This window comes from Anolis carolinensis, chromosome 2, assembly GCF_035594765.1.
Source record: "Anolis carolinensis isolate JA03-04 chromosome 2, rAnoCar3.1.pri, whole genome shotgun sequence".
NCBI classification, from domain to species: Eukaryota; Metazoa; Chordata; class Lepidosauria; order Squamata; family Dactyloidae; genus Anolis; species Anolis carolinensis.
In genome coordinates, this window is record NC_085842.1 from 158,727,604 (window position 1) to 158,743,141 (window position 15,538).

The following is a 15,538-nucleotide window of genomic DNA, read 5'->3' on the forward strand; positions in this document are numbered from 1 at the left end:
GAGACAGGAAAATTCACCTGTGTAGCTATAATGATGATTACAGCAATCATCATGTAACTATAGGACCACATTTGTAGGTATACCCCCATGTACGTTTTGTACAAATATGTTAAGCCTATTTGCATTCAAAATCTGTATATGTTTTGTCTTATCCTGTGGCTTTTGAAATCTAGGGACAGGGAGACTGGAATAGAAGTTCACTAAGTAAATAAAGATAGTTACTACCACTTAATATTATCAAAACTAAAAACAGTAAGCTATTTTGCCTGTTGTTTTATCTGTTTAACATATTTGCTAACCAGGCTTTAGGTTGTTTACTGATCACATTGGCTTTCCAAGTGAAAGAGGGAGATTATTGACTGTAATCATTAGGCAGGCCTTCAAATTGCCAACCAGGCACACCCTCCACCCTCAAGGCACAAGACCATGGCCGTTTCTGTCAGGATTAGGATTGAAGCAACTTGTTTTTATCTAATAGTTCGCTTCCATTCTGGGTACTTTATAATATTTTGCAACATTACTGGAATCAGTAACAGTGAGAGAGAATCACATATTCCAGGAAATGTCATTGCACCATCTGCATTTTTATCTGAGAATCAAACGTTAGGGTCATTTCATTTCATCAACATCTTTGACCAATGTTCTTTCATTCTGACTGGCTTTCCTCCTTCTTTTCCTCTCCCCACCCCCATCCTACTTGTTGTTCTTATCAAACGGAAACTCCTACATTCTGAAGTGAATTGACTGATAAGGGCTTGGGTGATGCAGTGCATGAGTCCATGGTATGTTCTGTTTATACAGTGAATTTTACAGTAATTTCCGAGGTCTGCAAGCCTGACTCGCTAAATCCAAAGCTATCCACAAAATACCTTCCAAAGCATAGAAAGGCAATTTTGTATCAGAAGGGCCAGATTGTACAGCCTGGGTACTTTTTGAAAATGTATGACATTCGATGCCTCTACATTATTTATCTGTTAAACTTGCTATGATGATTAAAATGCTCACAATTCCTTAGCTGTACTAGGTTTATAGGAACTGGAGGCCAAGGAATATGTGGGTCCATATATTCCCACTTCTGTGATAAACCATCCTGAGCGATAAGGTCAAGGCCAGTCATTGGGCCTTATTTCCTCAGTTTTCCTTAGTCCTCTGCAGAGATTTCATAAGCTGATACTTTACTTATTTGTATTGCCATGAATATTAGTGGCTCAGGGCTCCCATGATAGGATAGTAGTGAATCTGCATAAGTTCTACAGAATTAAAACAGGCTTACTATCAAGTAAGTTCAATTGCAGCCTTTCTTGGCTTGTTAAAAAAGAACTAGAAAGATCCATCACTGAACATGGAAAGTCAAAGGAGTGACTAATCTAAGCTGCATATTTCTCTAATTTAACTGGAAAATCCTGCCATGTGATGGACATGGTGGGACCATGAAGTACATTTCGGCCATTAAACAATGGGAACTATTTGTATGGGCGTGGTGGGTTTCCTGGGGACAGGAGAGGATTCAGTCAGAGGCTTCACAACCCTTTTTTGGAGCCTATTCTGGTTCTGGATGTTCTGCTTTAAGTGTGTGTTTGTGTACATGGTTGGTGGCATGATTGGACCTCACTCAGTGATTCTCCTAAGGCTACTTCTTGTGTTTTGACAAATAGGCAACAGGTCTCTGCCATGTGCCCAGCATTAGGTCAAGATCCCTACTCCTACTCCTGTTCGTTCCCCTACATACAATGTGAATGGTTTGGAGAGATCTGTGGCCTATGGTCCCTTCATTTGTAGTATGAAATAATGCTACAAAAACTGTAGTATATGAACTAACATATTCCTCATATCAAATTATTACTGGATATTTGAACATAAACAATGAATTAAACACCAATGTTGCATGTATCTGAAGAATTATTAACACCACACTAAGACTTAGGTATGTAATAGAGTTCCTATATTCAATAATCCATTACTTGCAAATGTTTAACTCTCACCCCCACTTCAAAAGCAAAGGTTAATTTTGCCATTTTATATAAAGGACACCGTTTTGCCACAACATTGTATATAATTGGGAGCCCCTGGTGGCACAGTGGTTTGAACCGCAGAACTTGCTGACTAAGAGGTCAGTGGTTCAAATTCAGGGAGCGAGGTGAGCTCCCGCTATTAGCCCCAGCTTCTGTCAACCTAGCAGTTCAAAAACATGCAAATGTGAGTAGATGAATAGATACTGTTCTGGTGGGAAGGTAAAAGTGCTCCATGCAGTCATGCCAGCCACATGACTTTGGAGATGTCTACGGACAACACAGGCTCTTCAGCTTAGAAATGGAGATGAGCACCAACCACTAGAGTCGGACATGACTAGACGTAATCTCAGGGGAAAACCTTTACCTTGTGTATAATGGGACTTGAGCATCCATGGATTTTGGTATTCACAAGTGGCTCTAGAACCAAACTCTAGCACAGTGGTTCTCAACCTCGAGTCCCTAGATGTTTTTGGCTTGCAACTCCCAGAAATCCCAGCCAGTTTATCAACTGTTAGGATTTCTGGGAGTTGAAGGCCAAAAACATTTGGGGACCCCAGGCTGAGAACCACTGCCCTAGCAGATAACAAAGGTCCACTGCACCACAGTTGATTTCCACTTCTTGATTGTGGATACATGGTGATTTGAAATACCAGGTTGGTACAATAATCTATGAAACTCAGTGGCTCAATTGGTTGGTACATGGGTGTATTGATGCCCGATGCTTGATTGCTCCTATATGCAGTGGAAGGGGGCAAAACAAATGATGGATCAAATATGTGTTTATCACATTTTAATTAAGCAAGAGTTCCTCCCTCCAGTCTTAACATTGGTCAAAAGCAGTAGATTTGTTATCTGCCTTTTGGGGAGAGAAACATCCCAAAGTCTCATGCCCTCCTGGGTTAGAACATCCCACTATAACCAGGATGGACAATTGTGGTTGGCCCAGGAAACATGTTTTTTACGCATGCAAAACCAATAGTGGTTTCATGTTTTCTAAAAATGTACTTCTTAGCATCTTTCTTTGAAAAAAGGAAAGTTATGGGAAGTTCACATCTGGTGTTGTAAAAATGAGTGTACAATTCCTGCACCATCACAGTTCAGGCCACAACTAGTACTGTGATTTGCTTTAGAGAATTTGTGTTGTGAGGGTCATCCAAGAGTACTTGTCTCCTTGTTTTGAGGTAATTCTGTTTTGTGCTGGGGACAGGGTTGGCCTGGGGATGGAACAAGATCAAGATGGGCAAGAGCCACATATGGCCATGTTTTGCTCGTTCTGCCTAAAGAAATCACAAGTACAAATCCATGGCTTATTAAGACACTGTTGCTGTAAGTGACCGCTATCAGTCCTCCATACTACAATATACAGGTTTATCAAAAAACCAGAATTCCAGAGACTTCTGAACACAATCTATGTTAACCAAACACTAAATTACGGATATAGATGCAATCCAGATGTTGGTAAGTGCAGTGTGCAAAGAAAATGCATACATGCTGTAAATATAGCTTTGAGATTTGCACTTCAATACCCACGACAAGAGCACAATCAGAGCTGTCCTCCTTTTTAACCTAAATTTCTTTGCCTGCAGCTGAGCGGGCTTCCGCTTGTATCAGCACCAGTGGCTATGGAGACGAGAGGGTTTCTATCAATTCCATATTTAGCTTCGTCTGAGACTTGTCCCTGAATTTACAGTCTGCACAGGAGAGCTGTCTTCCAGTACATCGGATGATTTATGTTTACTTTCTCCCAATCAGAGCTGTTTTGAATACAAAGAGCTATTAGGCGCACATGTTATTGATTTGCATCTGCAAACCTCTGATTAAAGATACTGCAGAGCTTCTGTGCCAATATGAGCTATCCAGGGAGGGCATAGCTTTGGTAGCAAATGGTATAGAAAGAAGGTCTTGAGGGCTAAATGCACCCCAAGGTTCACTGCCTTATCAACATGTTATTTTGTGGTTTAGATCAGGGGTCCTCAAACTTTTTAAGCCGAGGGCCGGTCCACAATCCTTCAGACTGTTGAGGGGCCGGATTATCATTTGAAAAAAAAATACAAACAAATTCCGATGCACACTGCATATGTCTTATTTGTAGTGCAACAACAACAAGAAGAAGAACAATGAAAGAACAATACAATATTTAAAAATAAAAACAATTTTAACCAACATACATTTATCAGGATTTCAATGGGAAGTGTGCTCCTGCTTCTGGCCAATGAGATAGTCAAGTTAATTAGGATTGTTGTTGTTGTTGTTGTTGTTGTTGTGTGCCTTCAAGTCATTTCAGACTTTGGGCGAGCCTAAGTCTAAAATGTATTTATTTATTATTTATTTATTTACTGCATTAATTTACTACATTTGTATCACACCCTTCTCACCCCAAAGGGGACTCAGAGTGGCTTACAAATTATATGTACATACAATATATTATATTATTAGCATAGCACAATATTAGCATTATATATTACTATATTGAACTATACCACTATACTGTAATATTATTAGTTATATTATATGTAATATAGAATATATAATTAATATTATATGGTAATATTATTAGTGTTATATTGTATTACATTATAATATTATTATAAATATTATATGTATATACAATATATTATATTATAAAACTGAGGGCGGGGGCCAGGTAAATGACCTCGGAGGGCCGCATCCGGCCCCCGGGCCTTAGTTTGGGGACCCCTGGTTTAGATCAACATATACTTTGAGTGCTGAAAAACTGATTGGCTCTTTAATACACAAATATTTATTCACCAACGGCTTAATAAAACACCCAGCCAAAGCCACATGGAACTCAGAGCTTACCATAAAATATGGAGCCAGTTGTAATATTTTGGACACACATCTCTTGATTGCAATAGCTTGCAGATTGCAAACCATTAAATCTGAGAGTTCCCTACTGAATGTCTATTACATTACTTCCCATCCTTAGTGTATCCTCTGTACCACCTGAATATCTACTCCTTCTCCATGTTTTGCTGATGGATGAAGCAGTTCGGTTAGCAGCTGGGGTGATACTAGGAGCTGTAGTCCTATAAGTAACTTCTCCAGGCTGTTATGCAAAAGAAATAGCTTTGTTCAAATCACTAGTTTCTCTAATACAGCCTTTGATCTCGATTCTAACTAGAAGGAGTTTTCTGATATTTAAGATGGGAGTTTTTCTCAGAATTTTCATTTGAGACTCGTGTATGCTAATCCTAGATTCTCCCACCACCAAAACATTGCTCTTGTAACACCAGTAATGGGCTTTCCTTCCAATCTTTTGTTTAGGAATTTGTTTCTTTCCAGAGAGATTAATAGGAAGAGAAAGATGGATCACTTTTTTAAAAAGAGAGTTAGGATCCCAGTCACACGTGGCCCGATTTGTATTTATATGCATGAGACAGGAGAAAATCTAGGTTTATTGTAAGTGGGTAGTTGAGAGAGAGGTCAGCCAATACTATGTCCTTGATTAATAGAGCTGAAGGATAGACATATTAACCAACATCTGTAAATATAGCTGTAGGATACACAAATTTGTAAAAAGACATGCGTTTTGTAATTTCACTGTACTTTTTGTGATGGTGTACTGTCACAAAAGTGCATCTAAAATATGTTTATTGGGACAGAATTTTCTGGACTTTCCTTCTATTTCCTAGAGGTGCCTGAAGGATCAGGAGAAAGGTGGGATATACTGTGCATTCAGTAAATACATTGAGGTGTGAAAATTTGTGGTGGCAAATCCCAAAGATTAAAATATGTCATAAAGTCACCCAGTAGGAATCATGTGTTCAAACTCAGTTATAGATTTTGGTTCACCATCTCTCTCTTGCTCGGCAAATATTTCAGCAAAATGTACTAGCTCATAATTTGTCTTGCTAGTCCACTTCTCTAAAAATTTCTATTAGTCACTGAAAAAAAGGGGAAGAAATTATTGTGACATTTCTTTGAAGAATTTTTACTTGCCAGAGGTGAGCAGGTAAACAACTACGGACAAAAAATGGTTAAGGTGCCTCAAGCCCCTTCCACACAGCTGAATAAAATCCAAATTTTCTGCTTTGAATTGGAATATATGGCAGTGTGGACTCAGATAACCCAGTTCAAAGTAGATATTGTGGGATTTCTGCCTTAATATTCTGGGATATAGGACTGAGTGGAAGGGCCCTTAGTTCCATTTACTTTAATGGGATTATGCATCTTGTGGTGGAGTCGGCATTCTTAAAAAGTTCTTTTTCTCCCTACTCCTTTAATCTTTCTACCCTTGTAAGCCTTGTCCTTACACAGTACCCCATGGCCTCATGTTAATAGTTCTCTTCCTGAAACAAAACCCTGTAATTTAAACTGTGAAAGACCCCAAGTAGAAACATTTCCCTGTAATTCTTTCCCCCTTCACATATTTGCATAAGCAGACTGTTTCATATGCAGAATAAAACATTTTGTATATAAATAAAAATAGTGGGTGACGGTTTTCTGGTGCGTATTTAATAAATATATATAAAATCTGTGCAAAATAATGACATTTGAAAAGCAACCTTAGAGTCTTTATGGTGAATTAGGATTACACTTTTTTTTACTCAGGTTTACTTGGTTGCTTTGTCATGGGTACATTATGTGCAAGTATAAATGTTTCTGAAAAGTTTAAGACAAGAAGATTAATTCCCTGGAGGTGAAAAAGACAATTTTGAGGTGTACTGAATAAACTGCCATGCAATCTTACCATATCGTTCCTATTAATCCTTGGTGTCTTCATTTTTTTCTGTGAATACTCTTAAGACTCACCTTCCACCATTACTACCTCCTTTTTTCAGAATAGTTGCCTTCCTTGTTGGGCCTTCAGGCCATGCCCAATTTATATCAACGTCACCTTGGCTGATCTTGAAAGTTAAACAGAGGCCCCTTCTACACTGCCATATAAAATCCAGATTATCTGCTTTGAACTGGATTACATGACAGTGTAGAAGGGGCCAGAGGCAGCCCTGGTTGGTCCTTGAATGGGAGGCCACCAAGAAATACCATGTGTAGTAGGCTGTATTTCAGAGGAAGGAGCTGGCAAGATCAACTCTGAGGATTCTTTGCTTATAAAATCAAATTAAATTCATGGGGTCAATTCGCTACAAGATGACAGACCACTTGAAGGCATATGGTTGGCAACAGATAGAGACAGATGACTGATAGGCAGGCAGGCAGGCAGAAAAACAGACAGATATGCACACACACATGGTCAGCCAGTTATTTACCATGGCTGAACGAGGATTCAAAAACTTGGACTCCAAACTTGAGTGCAACACTCAAACCACTGTGCCATATTGGCTGACTGTAAAAAGCAAATCCAATGTTCATTGCTTGAATCTACCCTATAGGGCAGGCACGGGCAAACTTTCTAAGTTGGGGGCCGCATGATGGACCGTAGTAGGGTGAGCGGACCGGGAAGGGGGGCCTCCCCAAGTCCCCTCCCTGCCCTTTCCTTCCCTTCCTCTGTTCTTTTGGAGGCACAAAGTGAACGAAAGAAAGAGAACATTTGGATCCCAAAAGGGTTAGCCTTGGTCAGGATGAGATGGTGGATGGGAAAGAAAAAGTATATCCATTGGACTCCATATTGCCTAAATAGAATCCTAAAGCTGGAATAGAACCCCAAGGGCCATCCAGTCCAACCCCCTGCCATAGAGGAAGGCACAATCAAAGCACTCCTGATAGAAAGCCTCTGCGGAAAAGCCTCCAGAGAAGGAGACTCCACCACACTCCCAGGCAGCCTATACCATTCTCCAGAAAGTTCTTCATCTTTTCAGTCGAATCTCTTTCCCTGCCATTGGAACCCATTGCTCCCTTGTCCCCTGATCTCTAGAGCAGCAGAAAGTGTTTTTCCCCTCTCTCCTCAATGGGACACCCTTTTACATCCTAAAACATGGTTCTCATGTTTCTCTCTACCTTCTCTTCTCCCAGCTAAACATCCCCCAGGAGGAAAGGAAGGAAAAAGAGAAGGGGGGGGGGGGGGAGAAAGGAAGGAAGAGAAGAAAGGAAGGGAAAGGAGGGAAGGAAAGAGAGAAGGAAGGAAGGATAGGATGGTGAGAGAGAGGATCGCCTGAGAAAAGAGCCCAACCTGGGCCTGGTTTTACCCATACCTGCTATAGGGCCTTATATCTTTTGAGATTTTATAAGATTGGCTTCTCAAGTACAAGCACATACAATTGCAACAAAATGCCACAGAGCTACCATAATCATAGTTTAACCATGGTATGTTGTGTGAATCTGAGTCAGTTCCAAATGTCCAATTAAATCATGGTTTAGCTTGCTGAGCTAAATCCTAGTGTTGGTTTTTTTTTTAATGCCAGGAGCGACTTGAAAAACTGCAAGTTGCTTCTGGTGTGAGATAATTGGCTGTCTGCAAGGATGTTGTCCAGGGGATGCCCAGATGTTTGATGTTTTACCATCCTTGTGGGAGGCTTCTCTCGTGTCCTCGCAAGGGGAGCTGGAGCTGACAGAGGGACCTCACCTGCTCTCCCTGGATTTGCCCCGCCAACCTGTTGGTCAGCAGTCCTGCCGGCACAAGGGTTTAACCCATTGCGCCACTGGGTGAAAGATATAGCTCAGCAAAATGGATCTGCCAATCAACTCTAAAAGTACAGAGGGGGAATCTGCCTTAACCAAGGTTTTCTTGGTGCAGGTGGTGATTCTAGTTTGTGACATTTACATTCCAGCCTTCTTCTATGATTGACACAAGATGTTCCCTGCCAGTGTCCCAATAAAGTACTGGTCAGCATGGCTACTACATATGTTGCAGAGTGGAACAAAGCCTCACAGCAAAGGAGTGGCAAAATGCTTTTGACTATCGGGGATGGTGACATTATCAACCTACTCAGGAGCTGGGATTAAAGCTCCTGACCATCCTCCAAAAAAAAGAAACCTCTCCAAGCTTTGACCTCCCCTTCCCATTTTCTTATTACCCCTGATCTTAACTGTAATCTTTACAATAGACTGGTGAGGGAGGAGAGAAATGAATTATCCCAGGAACACTGTGTGCTTGCGGTTTTTGAAGAAGTAGCCCTGTTAATCTCTTGCAGACATGAAAGGGAGCAGCCTGGCGGCACCTTTAAGACTTAACTGGTTTCTATTTTAGCATGAGCTTTTGTGCCGTTTCTTCTCTGTATTGCATCTAAATAAGTGATTTTATATTCAGGAAAAGTCATGTTTTAAAAAGCAGTGAGTCATAAATGTATTACTATATTCCTCTCCCTCCACCCCTTCCTTTTTATGGGATTATGAGTTATCCCCCTTCTAATGCAAAAAATAACACGTGGGGCTTGGCTTTGAATGGGCAATTAAGAGCCATTAACATTAAAAAAAAACAACAACCTTCCTCTGATGGGAATACAAACTGTTACAACTAGTTTGTTGCCTTTTAAAGATTGTCCTAGAGCAGTGGTTCTCAGCCTGTGGGTCTCCAGATGTTTTGGCCTTCAACTCCCAGAAATTCTAACAGCTGGTAAACTGGCTGGGATTTCTGGGAGTTGTAGGCCAAAACATCTGGGGACTCACAGGTTGAGAACCACTGTCTTAGAGGCTTACTTGTACAGGTTGCTACAGCCTGAATCCAGCAGCACATAATTAGTGAGGTTCCCACACCATCAGACCTCAACTCCTATACTGTGACCATATTACATCAACACTGAGTTGAAAGCACCTCACACACTACAGCCATTGTGCTGCCAAAAACAACAACATACCTACAAGAGATTTCCCAGATTTTTGCAGGCAATTTTGGGAAAGCAGTGCACCCTCCCCCTTCCTGCTTCTACCAGATTCCAGCATTCTGTCAGTGCTTTTTACTTGCAGCCAACGTGACTACCATTGAATTCTGAACTCCAACACTCCAGTTTTTTTTATATCTATGCAAGTGTGCTTTCTCATCTAAGATTGTTGTGGCATGAACCTGTGCATACATGCGCATCTGGTGTGTTCAGGCTCTGACAAGTGGGAGCCTTCCAATCTGCATTCCCTCTTGTTTGTACACATGCAGACATGCAAGCAGGATATAAACACACACAAGCAGATCCTACATACCCAATCTTTTTTAGAAAAGAGAGGGAGGGAGGGAAGGAGAGAAACCAGCTTATGAATGACTCTTAATTGGTGTTTCTAAGGCAGCTCCCCTTTGGGCAGAGCAGCTGTGCTCTTTCCAAGTAGGATCCCTCCCATTTTTTCAGGCGTTGGTGGCGAGACCGACTGGCGTCAGGTTACAGATCCAGGGGGTATTTATATTAATATATGTTCTGAGAGAGAAAGAAGAGGAGGGAAGCTGGTGTATCCCCGTCTCTTTTGTAGTTAGAGAAAACAAATTAAGAAGAACTGAAGCCAGTCATCTGTTCCATTAAATTTCCCTGCAAACGATCAATCCCAGTCCTGGAGGCTCAAGCCCAAATCCTCTTGGCCAGATTTCAGGCGAGGTTTGCTTGCTTGTTTGCTTGCTGCTGCCCCATTGACCCAGGTTAGCAAGGCCAGTGGCTGGAAAGTGAAGTGGGAGTTGGGTGACCTTGAACTTCCTTGCTGATCCAATGAATCAGAAACTTGATCTCTGGTCTCAGGGCTGGTCCCCACAGTTAGGCGTTTTGTTTGGGTTTGTCGAAGGAATTGTTGAGTTTTTTCAGTGTCTTTTTAATCCTCAATGCCGTGAGTCTGGCTGGGGGACTCTGGAACCAGCATTCTTTCATGATCTTAGCCAAGGCAGACAACGTCTGGGAAAGACAGGTGGAGGGCAGGAAAGAAGAGAATATTACTATCATATAAATTTATTTATTATTATTTACAGCATTTATATTCCGCCCTTCTCACCCCGAAGGGGACTCAGGGCGGATCACATTGCACACATAAAGGCAAACATTCAATGCCATGACATAGAACAGAGACAGAGACAAGACGCAGGCTGGCCTCGAACTCATGACCTCTTGGTCAGAGTGATTTGTTAATTTGTTGCAGCTGGCTTGCTTTCCAGCCTGCGCCATAGCCCGGTCAAACAAAATCATTTCAGCGAAGGAGAATTCCAACTCCCATCACCCTTCATCGCTGCCAAAGCTGGCTAGGACTGATGAGAGCTATGGTCCAACAACATTTAGGACAGTGATTCTCAACCTGTGGGTCCCCCCAGGTGTATTGGCCCACAACTCCCAGAAATCCCAGTCAGTTTACCAGCTGTTAGGATTTCTGGGAGTTGAAGGCCAAAACATCTGGGGACCCACAGGTTGAGAAACACTGATCTAGGAGACAAACACTGCCACACACATCTCTTGTAGAGACCATGCTGGTTTAGATGGACCCAAGTCTCACTGGGTATGTGAGACTTTGTCCAAAAAAGGACTTTGTTCTTTCAATTCCTAAGGACAAGAAAAAAAGAAGGTCTGGAGAAAAAAATGATGCCCGTTGCTATATGTGCAGCCAGGAAGTGAAATTGCACAAGATCCTCTCTAAGGAGAGGGCCAGAAGGGGAAAATTAATACATTGCGTGAGAGCCAAGTGACAGCTAGCTGTTTATTCCCTGACTCTTCCTCTCTGAGGTTTTAGATTATTTGGGGGAGTTTTATCTCTACAGACAAAGAGATGCTCTCAATTTAGTTCATGTGAGTAGGAGGATTTTTATTTTCTGTTTAGTTGGAAGAGTGAGTGCAGCTTTGGGGCCATCTCTTTGTCTATGGACAATTTCTCTGGGGAAATATCTTTAGAAGCTTTTTAAAGCATAATAATATTATGAATAACTTTATTCTTATAACCCAACTCCATCTCCCTGAAGGGAGTCGGGGCAGCTTACATAGGGACCAATCCCCGGAAATAAGTATACAAAATATAAAAATTAAAACACAAACAATGTAATTAAAACAATTAAACCACAGAATAAAAACATCATAAAATACATCAATGAACATCAAGAACCGAAAAGTGGGACTATTAAAATAGCAAAGGAAGGGCAGGGCTTGTGCAAAACATAGGATAATAGGATCAGGAGTGGAAATAAAGTACTAGAAAGCATGATTTTAAGCAAAGTTTAAAAAACAACAGGTTCAGCAGCCGCTGCATCTGATCCTTGTCCTCTCCAATAAAAGTTTATATGTGTACGGTGAACATGTGGAGCAGGGATGGGGAAACTTGCCTTACAGATGTTTGGATGACTACTCCTGCACTTCCTTAGCATTGGCTATGATGGTACTACCTCCTGGGAAGCAGGCCTTTTCAGGCTTTCGTAGAGCATGAAGAGAGTCTGAGGCACCTTCTACAATATGATCCAGATTATCAAAGCAGAAAATCCGTATTATCTGCTTTGAATCTTTCAATGAGGATTTTTTAATTTTTGCCCTGTCATTTAAATTGGATGCATCTTTTGGATTACCGTACGTTTCATGGCAAATTTATGGTCTTGCTAAAAAGACTGAACAGTGTGTGTATAGTTTTGCTGTGTGCCTTCAAGTTGTTTCTGACTTATGATGACCCTAAGGTTGGTCCTATCACTGGGTTTTCTTGGCAAGATTGTTCAGATGTTTGTTTTGCCTTCCTCTGAGGCTGAGGGAGTGTGAATTGCTCAAGATCCTCCAGTGGGTTTCCATGACTGCGTGGGGATTCAAGTTGTAGCTCAAACAATGAAACTAGTGGTTTCTCAACCTCAGACCTGCAAGCACTTGGGTCTTCATCTCTCAGAAGACTCAGCCACCTTGGCTAACTGTCAGGAATTCTGGGAGCCGAAGTCAAAAAACAAACACAGAAGACCAAAGGCTGGGAACCACTGCACTGAACCAAGCCTGCTTATCATAAAGGTTATTTATCTATCATGTCAGAAGTGAATTGAGGATACAGTTATAGTGTATTTAAAAAGTCAAAAACTTGCCACTGTACTAGATTTTCTTTAACCAGAAGCTGGCTACTTGGAGTGCCTCTGGTGTCACTGTGAGAAGGTCCTCCATTGTGCATGTGGCAGAGCTCAGGTTGCATAAAGGTATGCTGGCATGTTAGAACTGTAAGACCGAACAATATGCAAACAAACATCTTTGCAGCCCTGAAGTTAGTGTTTGTGGCACTTATAGGAAGCTGCTGGCACATTACATTTGCCCTGGTGATGGTATATAAGCTGCAATTTTTGTTCCCATAATACCTATATTCATCCACTTAGAATCATGCTCAGGCTCCAGGTGAAATAAATGTTTTATTTTAAAATCTCTTTCGCCAATTGTTGCTCACAATGCTGCTGCTCCTTCCATTACCGGCCTGACTAGCATCAATGGTGAACCCCACCAGCATAGACAAGAGTTACCACAGTGGATGCTTTGCTGTGCATTCTCTGGAGTCTGGAGTCTGCAATGAGTCACTCTTCTTTAATTGGTGTCATGCTGAATTTGGGGAAGTTCCTTTTGGTCTGTAGCTCCCAAGCCTGCTGCTCCCCCCCTCCCAGCAAGCATGTCCACTGGGCTTCTTTATCCCACTCCTCCAGTGTGAACAGCACTAGAGGCTCTCTTGGGACAGGGTTAAAAACTTCCATTCAGCCTTGAAGCATGTTGGGTGTTCTTGGGCCAGTCATCACTTCCTCCTCTTACTGAACTCACAAGGTTGTGCTATGAGAGGCTGGGATAAGCCCATGCTAATCCTACCTAGACTTTCAAAGACGTTAAATTCCTGGCTGGCTGCCTTCCTTTATTTATAACTGCCTCAAGAGGTAAACCATGGTTGGAAGGAGCAATTGGGCAGGGGGTGGGGGGGATGTTACTGTGATGGCTCACTGGAGACTACAACTTGGATCTCCTAAATACCCTTAACTGTTATACCACGCTGGCATAAAAGAGGACCCCCCCCCCCCCCCAAATATTCCTTGTCCATGGCAAGGGGGAAGGAAACTTCTTCAAAGCCCTGCAAAATCCTATGTTGACTGGGCTAACAGTGGCCAGCACCAAGGTTTCTGGTCCTTTATGGAGTCCTTTTCAATTTTAAAAATTGGCCCTGTTAAAGCCACTTGCTTACTAGAGGCATGCCTTGGCTTGTCTGCACGAGGAAAAGCTGGAATTACATACAGGAAATGGTATTTGCTCCTTCACCTCCATGGATAGTTTCTCCTGCTGCTGCAGAGAGATGAACAGCACTGTGCTGGAGTCCTTTCACTTAACCACCCAAAGTCTTGGTCATCCTCCCTTTGGCTTCTGAGATTCCACCGGGAACTGCCTACATGTGTTTATAACCTTTTATCTTCATAGCCACAGGTGTTTCCTCTCTTCTCTCGTGCTTTGGTAAAATGGATGAAATTCTCCCTAAGAAATTTGCATCCAGCACCAAATGTTGCACTGGTATTACATGTATGATTGCAGAAATTATTCCTTAACTGTTGCTGTGTTGCTGCAAGACCTTGACTGTATGGTTTGTTTTGCCGGATTCCAATCTGGAAGATCTGGTCTGGTCATTAAAAACAAAGACTCAAGTGGAAGATTTAGTGGCAGCAGTCATTTCTCCATATTCTTTCCTCTATTCATTCCTGTACCTCCACTCCAAAATATTGTGCAGGAGTCAACTTGCTATGGCATTGAAGCAAAGAGGCAGAGAGAGGAAGACTAATAGAGAAAACGGTAGAAGAATCTGGCTACAGCTCCAGGGTCTTTTGGTTATTTGGCACTTTCAAAACTATTGTGTAAGTCTCCTTGTTGGCAGTCTTGGTGTCTTTCACTTCACAATCTAGGGAGGAAGTTTAGTTTGGGCAAGGGCACCAAAGAAGATCCATGGCTCAAAGTCTTAAAGGCATCTCCTTAAATTACAAATGTAATACTTTTTATCTTGAATATTCTGTATATTTTAAAGTACTTCGTCATGGTTTTTGGCTAACATAACAAATGTATTGATTTGAAATTCAAATGGCAAATTCCAGGATTCCATGAGATGAAATTGTGGAATTCTGGGATATAACTGAATTATAATTATGGACTGTGAAAAGGCCCCTGGCTACTAGTAGGAAGGTTTTCTACCTCCCTCACTCCCTCTCTCTAGGTAACTAAGGGGCCACTTAGGCCCCATCTACACTGCCATAAAAATCCAAAATATCTGCTTTAAATTGGATTATATGAGTCTACACTGCCACATAATCTAGTTCAAAGCAGATAATCTGGATTTTACATGGCAGTGTAGATGGGGCCTGTTTTTTCTCTGGTTAGTAATGTAGCTTTGACTTGGATGCTCATGGTCCATGATTTTATGGAATGCTCTCTTTGATTTAAAAATTAGTGTTGGAATCATGCAGCCTTCTACATGTTGCTGAATTGAATTTTCTAACATTGTTACCTGGTTTTGAAGGATGTTGAGTGTTACAATCCACCCATATCTAGGAGGCCCCATTTATTTATTTTGTATAAAAAGCATTGCATAAATTAGTATAAAATTGATAAAAATAGAAGGAGCACAAGTGGCTAAATATCTTTTGGCCAAAAATGGGCAACAGCGACCGCATTGTCTGTAGCCTCAAACAACTCTTCTCTGTATATGAGGCAGGACATTGCAGACAAGCATACAGATGCAGAGTTATC

General features: G+C 41.5%; 1 protein-coding gene across 2 annotated transcripts in view; it reads right to left on the bottom strand.

Annotated features, from left to right (window-relative positions):
* Window positions 1-6,466: 6,466 nt before the first annotated feature.
* Window positions 6,467-15,538, bottom strand: part of acvrl1 (activin A receptor like type 1) — a 50,604-nt gene continuing 41,532 nt past the window's right edge. For both annotated transcript variants that reach the window (XM_008103974.3, XM_008103975.3), the window contains one exon: window positions 6,467-10,735. In XM_008103974.3, the coding sequence (XP_008102181.1) occupies window positions 10,601-10,735 (135 nt within the window). In that variant the 3' untranslated portion in view covers window positions 6,467-10,600. The remainder of the gene's footprint in view (window positions 10,736-15,538) is intronic.